This window comes from Crocodylus porosus, unplaced genomic scaffold (genome assembly GCF_001723895.1).
Source record: "Crocodylus porosus isolate Cpor-Errol unplaced genomic scaffold, CroPor_comp1, whole genome shotgun sequence".
NCBI lineage: Eukaryota > Metazoa > Chordata > Crocodylia > Crocodylidae > Crocodylus > Crocodylus porosus.
The window spans coordinates 36,335,764-36,347,590 of record NW_017728931.1 but is presented as its reverse complement, the minus strand read 5'-3'; the positions used below and the strand labels follow the sequence as shown (position 1 = coordinate 36,347,590).

The 11,827-nt window shown below is 46.1% G+C and overlaps 1 protein-coding gene across 5 annotated transcripts in view; it reads left to right on the top strand.

Annotated features, from left to right (window-relative positions):
- IQSEC3 (IQ motif and Sec7 domain 3) overlaps nt 1–11,827 on the top strand; it is a 147,588-nt gene that overhangs the window by 128,114 nt on the left and 7,647 nt on the right. For all 5 annotated transcript variants that reach the window (XM_019544593.1, XM_019544592.1, XM_019544596.1 and 2 more), the window contains 5 exons: nt 5,600–5,722; nt 6,497–6,663; nt 8,961–9,100; nt 9,934–10,059; nt 11,405–11,504. In XM_019544593.1, coding sequence (XP_019400138.1) covers nt 5,600–5,722; nt 6,497–6,663; nt 8,961–9,100; nt 9,934–10,059; nt 11,405–11,504 — 656 coding nt within the window. The remainder of the gene's footprint in view (nt 1–5,599; nt 5,723–6,496; nt 6,664–8,960; nt 9,101–9,933; nt 10,060–11,404; nt 11,505–11,827) is intronic.

The window sequence follows — 11,827 nt, the reverse complement described above, 5'->3', positions numbered from 1 at the left end:
TTTTGAGCATGCACCCCCAGTATATGTATATTTATTTCTTTATAAATTATATATATGTACTACTCACATATGTGACACGTGACCGTCTGACATACGGACCGAGTGAGGGCACCAGTGTCAATCCGTATATTAAATATTAGTAAAGCTTAATTTCTTTCTTATTTTTTTAGATAAAAAATAAATATAAATAGAAGTTCTAATATTTCTTCCTGCACCCCAGTGGATCCTCTTGCACACCCCCTGGGGTGCGCACACTCCACTTTGGAGACCACTGCACTAGAGCACTCCCCAGCAGTGTAGATGTGCCCCCAGAGGCCAATCCCCACCATGTACTGGGATGATTGCCATTCTGCATGGACTGCAAGATCTTTTCATGACTTGTTTCAGAGTCCTAGTTGATAAGGTATCTGGAGGGGATCTTGTCAGGCACTTACATTGCCCCCCACTTCCTTGCCTCTCCTAACCAACTGGCATAGTCACCTGTTAGGTACAGTGATGCTATGTTGGAAGAGTAAGCAAGATCCATTAGTTCTGGTGAATAAAAGCAAGCTACATGATCCCTCACCTGAAGGGAACACAAGGTCAGCTGATGACTTAGCTAGGTTAGTCAAGGCAACTCTAGAGAAACAAATGACCCTCCTTGTTGCAGTTTCATGAAGAATACTATAGAGTCAGGTACCATTGAACCAGCATCTAGACATGACAGCTAACAGTTCCTAAACACCACAGAAAGCTTCACTGGGACTAAGTAAACCTAGGAGACAAAATAAGTGCAGGGCTATTGTAACATTGGGAATGCCAAACTGTGCCACCTACTAGCCATTCTACCAGCCCTCTGTTTCTTAGTGTGTGGGACATGCTCCTCTGACGGGGGCAAAGGACCATGCAGGAAGGCACCTAACAAACCTTGGCATGGGCTGATCCAGGATTTTGTGAAGGGGGATGCGTGGAAGCAGTAACTAGGGCTGCAAGGGTGGCCGCACGCCTACTCCCAATTTCTTCCCAACTTCCTTGGGATGGACAGACTGTGATGCAGGAGCGGAAGCCAGGGACTTTTTCTAAGTCTCCAAATCAGATAAGAATCTTCCCCTGCTCTTGACACCTCCGCCCCTTTCCTCCATGCTCAGCGGCACCTCCCCTTCCCTTCCCTCCCATTCCCCCCTCCCCCAAACACTGCTTTCACTGTCCCCATGTGCCCTGGGGGCTGTGGGGGAGCTCCAGAGATGCTCTTGCCCCTCTCTATCTGGGCTGTGTAGGGAACCAGACTCAGATCTGAAGAAAGCCAGTGGCAGTAGTAGTGGTGGGGTCTCCTCCCCACAGCTGCTCCAGGGCCAGCAGGAAACACACAGGGGATTGGGCAGGGAGGAGAACCTACACACTACTGCTGTCATGGGATGAGCTAGGCTCCACACGCAACCAAGCTGGAGCAGGGTAGGAGCAGCTTGGGAGCTCCCCCGTACTCCTAGGGCTGCTGGGAACAGTAAAAACAATGGACGCAGGTGGTGGAAGAGTGGGGAATGGGAGGGCAGGGGACATGCCATAAGCACAGAGGGAAAGGGAATGGGGAATCTTACCTAATTCAGGGACTTAAAATAGTCCCTGTCTACTGCTTCTATGGTGTGGTCTGAAAGCCGGGGCAGGTGTGACTATGCCACGGCACTCCCTCTGGATCCTCCCTTGGCCTTTGAAGTTGCCTTCCAGAGACTCAAGTGAAAGAAAAGTAAATCTGGGCCCTTGGACAGCTGTGAAGAAAACCTTTAAAATACAAAGTGAGTGTAACCAGTGCAGCAAGACCTACCTGCTTTCACTGAGTCAGAAACAATAGCTCTGAGGTATGAATTGAACCATTTTTTTCATAAGGTGCTAATTTACTTGCTAGTGGTGGCACTTGAAAAAAGGAGGCACTTATTCAAAGGGACTCCATTGCTCAAGGCACCTGCACAAGGAGAGGAAATGCGATGTTCTAAACCAGGGGTGTCAAACCCACTCTTTGCCCTCTGCTGGTTCTGGATTGTAGGGGCTGACCTGGGCTGGATCTTTAGGGGCATGTAGCATCTGTAACTATTCTGGTGTCAGCAGTGGGGGTCTGAGGTCAGCAGAAGCAGACCAGCAGTGATGCAGCCCCTGGGGTGGTGGCACAGGTCTAGTGGCATGGGTCTGGTGGCAGCAGCAGCCTGAGTCAGGGAGTGGCCAAGCAGATTGGGCAATGGCAGACAAGTGAGGACTTTATCTACACAGCTCTCACTCACCATTCCTCTGCTGATGGCCATGTCCATTAGGGCCAATGGACCCTGAATTCTGCAGCAGGCCATGTTGCACCAGCCCTGCACCCCAACTTTGAGTAGCCTGATGTCACAGTTTTGTGGGCCAAAATTAGTTCATAGGCTGTATGTTTGGTCTTAAAGCAAAGTGTCTGGGGAGGGCTGTGAATGGTAAGTTAGTGGTGGTGGGTAAGAGAAGTGTAAACAGGTTAAGATGTGCAGACCTTAGGCTTACTTCATGGCATTGCAGGCCACAGGCTGGAACTGAGTCTTGAAGAAAGGCTCAGCTTTCATGAGTTGGGAGACAAAGTAGAGAGGCTGCCGTGGCAGATCTATTTGGTTCTCTATAGTGGCCATCCCATCAGCAGTGATAGCAGGAGTTTTCATTGCGGTTCAGTGCAAGGAAATGTAATGCACTGGGCAAGGGGTTTTTTTGGGTTTTTTTAAGTGCTACATCTGCAAAGGTGGCTACTGCTATGAACCCATTAATGATTAACCAGAGTAAAGCTTCTCTTGCTATCAAACCTAAATGCTGAGCAACAAAATGCCTTGATGTCCTCCCTCGGGACGAGTGCAAGCGTTTGAAAAATTAAAATAACAAAAGGAAGAGAAAGCAGGAGAGTGTGCGCATGTGTGTATGTGTGTGTAGGGAAGTGGGGGGGGAGGAAGGAGGAGGAGACATGAATTCTCTGCTTCTATAAGCCATTTCTGATTGTTTTTGTGATTCATCTTTGAACAGAAAGACCCTTTTGAGACACCAGCCACACTAATTTCCCCCCCCTCTTTTCTCTATTCCTTTCTTCTATCTATGTGCATACTGTGTTGAGAAAGAGCCTGGGTGATTTATTTTGGGAGGGTTATAGGAACCCGGGCACCAGATGCAGAAGGATCATGGTCCCAAATTCAACAGTGAGTCTTACCTCAATTTTATGCAAAATTTTAGAAGACCTTTTGAAGGAAAAATATGGAGATAAACATAAGATGGGATAAATGCACTCCGAAGGTTGATATTCCAGACTAACCTGACAACTTTCTTTAATAAAAAAATGATTTTCTAGACGAGGGAAATGTGGTAGATTACTGTGGACTTTGCTAAAGCATTACATATGGTGTTACATGGGAAATCATAAGTTAGGTTACAGAAGATGCAAACTAGAACAAGAACTTCAGAGTGAATAAGGAACTGGCTCAAGAGAAAATAGCAACAGACTATGCAGAAATGGGAACTGCAAGGGCTTGAAAGGGATTCGTAGTGGAGTTCCTCAAGGATTGGTCTTTGCACTGATCCTATTTAATATTTTCATTAATGACCTGGGACGAAGGATGTCACAAAGTTGGGGGGCAGTTCTCATTTGGAACCTCATACAGGAAGTACTAGATAATCAAGAGGATGGCATTAATAGAAACAGGATAAAATTGTATAAAATAAATGGCAAAGGTATCCATTTATAAACTCATTACAGGAATCTATGCTAAAAGGTGGGAACTCATTAATTGGAAACAACACAAGAAAGAGAAAGAGCTGGGTTTATTAGCTGATCATAGATAACTATAAGTCATCAATATGATACAATCATGCACAAAGAAAATTCAATTCTCATATGTCCTATAATTGAAGTATTTTGAGTAGAGATAAGGAAGCATTAATGTCATTGAACAAGGCCCCCAGTGAGACTAGTGTGTACAGTTCTGATTATCTGTATTCAATAAAGATGACCTCAGACAGAAACAGGTGCAGAGAAAGACTACTAAAATATTGGGCAATATCATATGAATTGAGGCTGAAGAGCCTGACTTCATTTAATCTAGCAAAGTAAAAGCTGAGAGGAGATATTGTTCTCTCTAAGTACATCAGGGAGGTAAACACCAGGGAAGGAGGAGAGATTAAGGACAATGTTGGCACAAGTTCGTGGGCATAAACTGGATGTGAATTAATGTAGTCTGGAAATTAGAAGGTGTCTAACCATTGAAGCAGTGAGGTTCTGGAACAGATTTCCATTAGGAATAACAGGGCAGGTGGGGGGCAAAAAGCCCAAGGAGTTTAAGATGTAATTTAATCAGTTCATGAAAGGGATTATATGGCATGTTGCCTGCAGTAACAGTGACTGGACTCAATAAGCCAAGACGTCTCTTCTAGTCCTTTATCTTTGTGTTCCTGTAAATCAACTCAGCAATTATCTATGAGGTGGAGTGGCAGAAACAGAGAGTGCAGTGGTTGGAGAGAGTGTGTGTGGGGATATAATGCACAAAACTGTCTGAAGAAATGAGAATGGGAAGAAAAAAAGACATAGGAATGCAGGTTTATGGGGATGGACTGATGGGAGATGGTGGAAAGAACTGAAAGTTGTTTATTGAATGGCAAATCAATGGGTGAAGAGGAGGAGAGTGAAAGCTGTATTGATAGGATGTATGGATAAACTGCTGTCTGAATAAGGTGTGCCTTGGACAGGAATGAGTGATATGGGACAAAAGGAATATAGATTGATGGGGTTGAAATTAGGGGTTGGAACAGAGTCTCTTACGGAGGTACAGAGGGTGCCGGTTGTTCAGGTGAGTGATGGAAAGATGAAATGATTGGAGATGGGATGGATGCTCAGAGATATTATGAAATTAATAGGAATGGTTGTGTAACTGATAGAGTAGATGGAGACAGGTAGAATGGATGTTTAGGGTAATGGGTGCACTAAACTGATTTGCATCACTAGTATTTGTATGAATGAGCAAAAATAGTTTTACATGGCCTTGGCATGTTGTGCAGCCTTTGTATGCCAAGCCTCCTGTTCGCTATTTCCTTCCAGCTGGCTTTGATCTTAAAAGAGATGGATGATATTCTGTGACTGCAGTATGGGGTGAGTGAGGAGGTATCAGGAGGGGAGGGATGGCGAAGGGAAATGAATGCATGAAAAAACGGGGGACGTGAAAGTGTGGGGATAGCTGGGTGGAAGTCTGGAGCAAAGGAATGGAATGGATAGGCGGGACAGGCTGTGGACAAATTGTGCAGTGAGTTAGTGAATGGGTTTTTTGAGGGAGATCTATCAGTGTGGAAGGGATGGCCAGTGGACTGGAAATATATGAATAAGTAAATAAATGGATATACACAGGAAATGCTCACCTGCTGCAGACTCCACTGGCAGTTCTGTTGGGGTCACCGTCCCTCTTCATGTCCTGTAAAGTAAGCAGTCTTCAGGCTTTAGTTGCCTCTCATAGTGAATTAGCATTGTTTCCTTAGCAACTCTAATTCTCAAGGTGTCAATCAATAAGCTTGCTGCTGGGCCTCCCCAGAGAGGGTGTTACTGTTGGGCTAATGCTGAAAGAGGTTTTGTTTCCTTCCCCTCTAGCTGTGTGGTGGATGAAATGGATTTCTCAGGCATGGAGCTGGATGAAGCTTTGCGGAAATTCCAGGCCCACATCCGTGTTCAGGGAGAAGCCCAGAAGGTCGAACGGTTAATTGAGGCCTTCAGGTAAGTGCATGGCTGCGATTCAGCACTCCTTTAGCTGTTTGAGGCCCTGCTGACACTGAGAAGACTGGACTTGAGCAGGGTGGAAACAGACTTGGGGCAGGACATAGGTAACAGTGAAGGGGTGACAAGGGAGTGAGTGACAGAAAGCAGGGTAAATACTGGCTGATGGGCAACTTCAAGCAATTCCTGCTATGGCAGAGCATCTGTCTCACTGGAATTAAGTGGCATTCACAGTGCAGAGCAAAAAACTTTTGTTAGAAAGATAGCAGCATGAGGTTCAAAGCACACAGCATCCTGGGACCAGGGGGAACTGGCCTTTACATGGATGCCCTGGAGGAAGAGCATACAAGGAGCCTTCCTACTTCTACTTTGGTGACCCACACACCTCCACACCCAACTGCAGCCCGGCACTTAGAGGAATACTATGAGGCTATTCTCAGTGCCCTCCTAGGGGTACTGTGTACTTGAAAAGCCAGATGAGAGATGAGGCTGTAGCCTGGCTTCTCCCTTCCACCAGCCTGTACAGCATTTCTGAGACGCAGGTTCCCAGGGGGCTGTATGACGGGGGTTTAAATGGCACAGTGTGGTTGTGATGGATGAGCCCATTATTCCCTGTCAAGTGAAGGCAAATGTGGTGCAAGGGAGGGATGTGCTCCTTTGTGAGGTGGTTCCATTGAAAGGGAGCAGGTGCCATAATGCAGGGGTAGATGAGTTTTTGATTTGACAGTAGAATACTCATGATAGTATATGTCTGTTCATGCCTCCCCACTGCAGCCAGAGATACTGCATGTGTAATCCAGATGTGGTCCAGCAGTTCCACAACCCAGACACCATTTTCATCCTGGCCTTTGCAATCATCCTACTCAACACAGACATGTACAGTCCCAACATCAAGCCCGACAGGAAGATGATGCTGGAGGACTTCATCCGCAACCTGAGAGGTAGGGAGCTGCTCTGCCTAGTTTCTGACTCCAGGCGCTCCAAACCCTGCGTGTGCCGGTGCTGAAGCCAAAGGCAAGCCAGGCCTTCTTCAGACTATGCTGTTGCTCGCTCTGCCCCAGCATTTGACCAAAGCTTTGAAATGGAAAAGACCTGGTAGGTCCCAGCTAGCCCATCAGCCTGTGGGGTCAGTGCAGATTGTTCATTACAGTATATTCTCCAGCAATCTTGTTCTGCCTTCTCTTTATATGGTTGCTATTGCTTTTCTTGAAAGTTATTATCACAGTTTATTATCTCACACTGTTTGGAAGTTGTCCATGCAATTCAAATTTTCCTTTGCTCAGTTCCATTGTATTTACATCTTGTGGGCTCACACTAAACAAATCTTTCCCCTCCTTGTTGCTTCAAATATTTGAACAATGCTTCCCTGATGTTTAGCCTTTCTTAATTTAATGCTGTTATTTTTCAGTTCCTCTGTATCGTTTTGAACCATTCTAATTCATCCCTGGCCTTCTTGGTATTCACACCCTTAGTCTCTTATCTTGAGTCTTGCTTTAGTTTTCACTTAACCAAGCTCCACTTATACATTTCCTCTTAATCATCTCTGATGCAGGTCAGTGCCCAGGATCTATTCTGTTGCTCTTTCTTGAGTTTCTTCCTATCTTGGTAATAAGCTGCTGAATGCATATTTTTAGTTGTGAATCACAACAAGCTTATACACAGAGTTGCCATTACCTCACAGCACCATAATATGATACCTCTGCAAATGCAGCTGAAAACTGCTTTGGCCCATTTTGACATCTTATCCCCCTACACGCTCATGTCTAATTTGCCATTCACTTTCACCTCTAGCTCTGCTGCTTTCCATGTTCCCATCTCCTATTGACTATCTAATCTTCAGCTTAATTTTCTCCATATGCAGTTTCCCAAAGTTAATCTCATTTTATTTCCTGTCCAGGTTTCTAACCTCCTTCAGCTCTTTTGTAATGCTTTTCTGTCTCTTAGCTGTTCAGAACACCCCCTACTACACCATCAGCTACAAATTAAATTAATATGTTCATTATACCCCGCTTCCAGGTCATTAAGGAAAATGTTACGTGAAACTACACTTAAAACCATTCCCTGTGGTAGCTCACTATGTGTCTCCCTGAAATTCAAAACATTGTTCTGTAGCATTAACTTTTTACATATAGTCCTTCAGCTGGCTTTTAGTTCACATAGCAAGGTATTCAGTCAGCTTGAACTTCCATCGTGGCCAGCTCACAATAGACCATGCTCTGCCAAATCCCCAGGAGGACATTACAGGCAGGACTGGACAATTCAGCCCAAATATTCAGCCCCAGCTTACAAGCATCACCTCAAAGTGTTACAGCATTTGGTCTGCATTCACAAAGGTGTCAGCCATGAAACCAGGAGATGGTAATGTCTTTTTATAAACACACTGGTGAGTGTGTTGCAGCTAGCGTGTGGTCCTCAAATCTGAGTACCCAGGAAAATGTAGATGAATGGGAAGGAATTAAATATAGAACAGTATAAAGGGATAAATAACGAACAATATGAAGGGACTGATTATTATGAGGGAAAGCCTGAAAGCTTCATAGGAACAGCTAGGCTGTGGGAAAGCTAACCATGAGGATACGCTTGTCTGTGAGGGCTTCAGTAAGTACCTGAAGGATGTGAACACCAGAGAGGAGGAGGAGAATTACACAGGATGATCAGAGGCACTATGACTAGGAGGAATGGGATGGAATGAAGACAGAGAAAATGCAGGTTGACTATTGAGATCATGATGCATGTTAGACGATGGAGCAGTCTCTGAACAAAAGGGGTCGAAGTCAGCAGAGGCATTTAAACCTAGATTAGACAAAGTAACTACTAAAAGCACAGTTAGACTCAGTCCCACATTTGCAGGAGTAGAGTCTGGATCCCTAAATATCCCCTTCCACCTTTAAAGTCTACGATTATACAAAATCAATTCAGGTTTGCTGCTGAGTGGTCTGAGATATATGAATATGAAATTGTGGCTATAAAACCTAAGGGAACACATGAAAAGAAGCCACCATGCAGAGCAGAGGAATAATGAAATCTTCTGCATTATCCTGATGTCTTCCCTTCCTGCTGATGCATAAAGCCTATTATATCAGAACAGAAGACAGTATAGTAGCAAGAGATGATTCCTGTCTCTGCACCCTCCCCACACTGCCTAGATGTTAAGTATAAAGCAGACCATCAGCTTGTACCGGGGGCCACCAGCTCTTCCCTTTTGCTCAGCCTGCCCTAAGTTCCCCATGTTTTGCAGGGGTGGATGATGGTGCTGACATTCCTCGGGAGCTGGTGGTGGGGATCTATGAGAGGATCCAACAGAAAGAGCTCAAATCCAATGAGGACCATGTGACCTATGTCACCAAGGTGGAGAAATCCATAGTGGGGATGAAAACTGTAAGTTCTTGCCCTCTGCTGGGAGCTGCTCCCCCCTGCTTCCCTCACTCCTGCAATCTCCTTTGTTTCTCCTCCCTTCACTCCTCTTTTTGTTGCCTCCCTTCTTCACTCAGCCTTCTCCTGAAATCTCTTCTTTCTTTTCCCTCACTCCTGTCTGTCCTGCTGCCTTCGTTCCCTCTCTCCTTCATTCTTAATTGGTTTGGGTCTCCTTGGCCAGAATTTGGCTTAGCTTGGTACACTAATTGCCTGGCCAAGAATCTCATCACTGGCCCTGCCTGCTGATGCTGAGATAGCTCCACAGGGCTTCAGAGTCTCCTTCAGGTCTTGTGAGGACATCAGAAGCTCAGGTCTGACTGAGAGCAGTCTAGCTCAACTCTCTAATGAGTTCCCTGAGGACTGCAGGGTTAACAGAGCCCCAAATCCAGAGGTGATTTCCTTCAAAGTCACCAGTGAATAATGCAAAAACACACCTTTTGGCTCAAGCTGTGCAAAATAATTTGCTGAAGGAAGGGCCAGAAAGTTATAAACACAAGGACAAGCAGTTGTACACATTCGGCATAAACCAGACACATGGAGATCTGATTCAGCAGGAGCAATAGGGCTTACCTCCTGCCCTGCTGCCGAGACACCTCAGAGCCAATGGCCATAAGCCAGTTCTTTTTGGGTCAACTAGAAAAGGTGATGATGATGAGAGGACATGGGTGAGCAAAGGTGGTCTGTGTTGCTGGCATGTTGTTGTGAATGGCTAGTGGTGAAATACAGGATCATTCAGGTGGAGTTGGTGGGCAGCAGTGGGGATACTGCCCACTTCACTTCTCCCATGGGCCTTACAGGTTCTGTCTGTGCCACACCGCCGGCTGGTTTGCTGCAGCCGCCTCTACGAGGTGACCGATGTGAACAAAGTGCAGAAGCAAGCAGCTCACCAGAGGGAAGTGTTCCTCTTCAACGACCTGCTAGTGGTGAGTGTGCTTTGGGAGCAGGGCACAAATAGGCACAGAGAAAGAGAAAGCTTTGCTTTTTAGAGGAGCTGTTTCACCCATAGGTGCACATGGCCAAAAAGGGTAGAACAGGAAGGGACAATGGCTGGTGGTAAAATCAGGCAATGGAATTCTCCCTCCCATCCGAAGGACAGATCATAATATCCCTCTCTTAATAACAGGCCACAGCATCTCCCTCTCCCAGGCTAGGAACAGGCCACGGTATCTGCAGCTGTCTATCAGGCTATTGCACTGAAGGGATTCTCTGTTATCCTTTTACACCCAGACTGTTACCCCTCCCTAACAGCTGCGTGCCCTCTGACAGCCTTTAACAATCCAAGGACTATCATTACCCTCCACAACAACCCCAGCCCTGTTGCCTCCTAGTGAATCTTCTTTCTTCATCTGTCAGTGCCACAATAGGCACAGCTCCCTCTGCTAGCTAAATCCTTCCTGACAGGCATTGTTACATGCATCTAAATCCACTGCAGTGAGGTTTGGGGTAGATTATTTGTTACTCGTGGATAGCCAAAGATGTCTGTGGCCCTTTGAAGAAGGGGCTCCTGTCCTAGTCTAATTGAGATAGGCCACAGGCAAACAATGAATAATTGGGGTAAGCCTGAGAGCAGAGGGCATGGGAGGAAAGCCTGGCCTAAGGGAGAGCAGTGAGATTTGAGGAGTAATTTCAAGGCAGATTGAGAAGATAGTTGTTCTTAAGATCAGGCCAGACACTATGCCTGTCCCTTGGATAGGTATATAAAGGCAAGAAGACACAAGGAGCCTTTCCCCCATTTCACCCTATGCAGGAGTTTGATTATAAAAACTGCTCCCTGCTACTGGCACCATCTCAAAGCCAAGAGGGAAGCAATGAGACTAAGAGCAACTGTACAGGGGAGGACATATTCCCCAGGAGCAGGGCAGCCTACATACTTCCCTGTGCTTTGGTAAGCACCAGGAGGCATTTACAGCTGGCTTCTCCTACCTTTAAATGTCACTGCCTGTCCATAGGGGGAGAACAACCCAGGGTACATTCACAAACTGGCCAGGGGGGCTGCTAATGAGACAAAGCCCTGAGGAGACAGGGCTGTGTGGGATCCAGGGCTGCACATTTAGAAATCCTGAAGGACTCAGCAGTAGCGATGGTGAGCAAAGTGGCCTGACACAAGCAGCACTTGACAAAGGCCCCCCCGTTATCATCAGTTATCCTGATGTTGTGTTCACAACTCACTAAGCAGCTCTCCTAGTGTGACCTCCACAGTCTGCACTGTTGCTGCCTCCCCCTCTCCTAGTTCCCTTAACTGCTGATGCCTCTCTCTCTCTCTGATAGATCCTTAAGCTTTGTCCCAAGAAGAAAAGCTCCTCGACCTACACATTTTGCAAGTCAGTTGGCCTGCTGGGGATGCAGTTTCACCTCTTTGAGAATGAGTGTAAGTCTACCATGGATGGGCAACCTCAGGGGGATTTGCAGGTGAAGCATCATCCCACCCAACCCATGAACCTGAAAGGGGGCATTTGAACCAGCTGCTGTCAGATGGGTGAATGGATTATGGTCATTAGGGCTATGCGAAGCTTTGGGTGGTGATTCAATTTGGAGGAGATTTGGCTCAATTCAGTGGCCGGATCTCTGAATCCAACTAGAATCAGGACCAATTTAAAGGTCCAACTCGATTTAAAGCTCTCTGAATCTTTGGAAAAGATTTGGAGAGCTTTGATGAATCGGGCAATCCCCAGTGGCTGCAGCAGGGAGCTG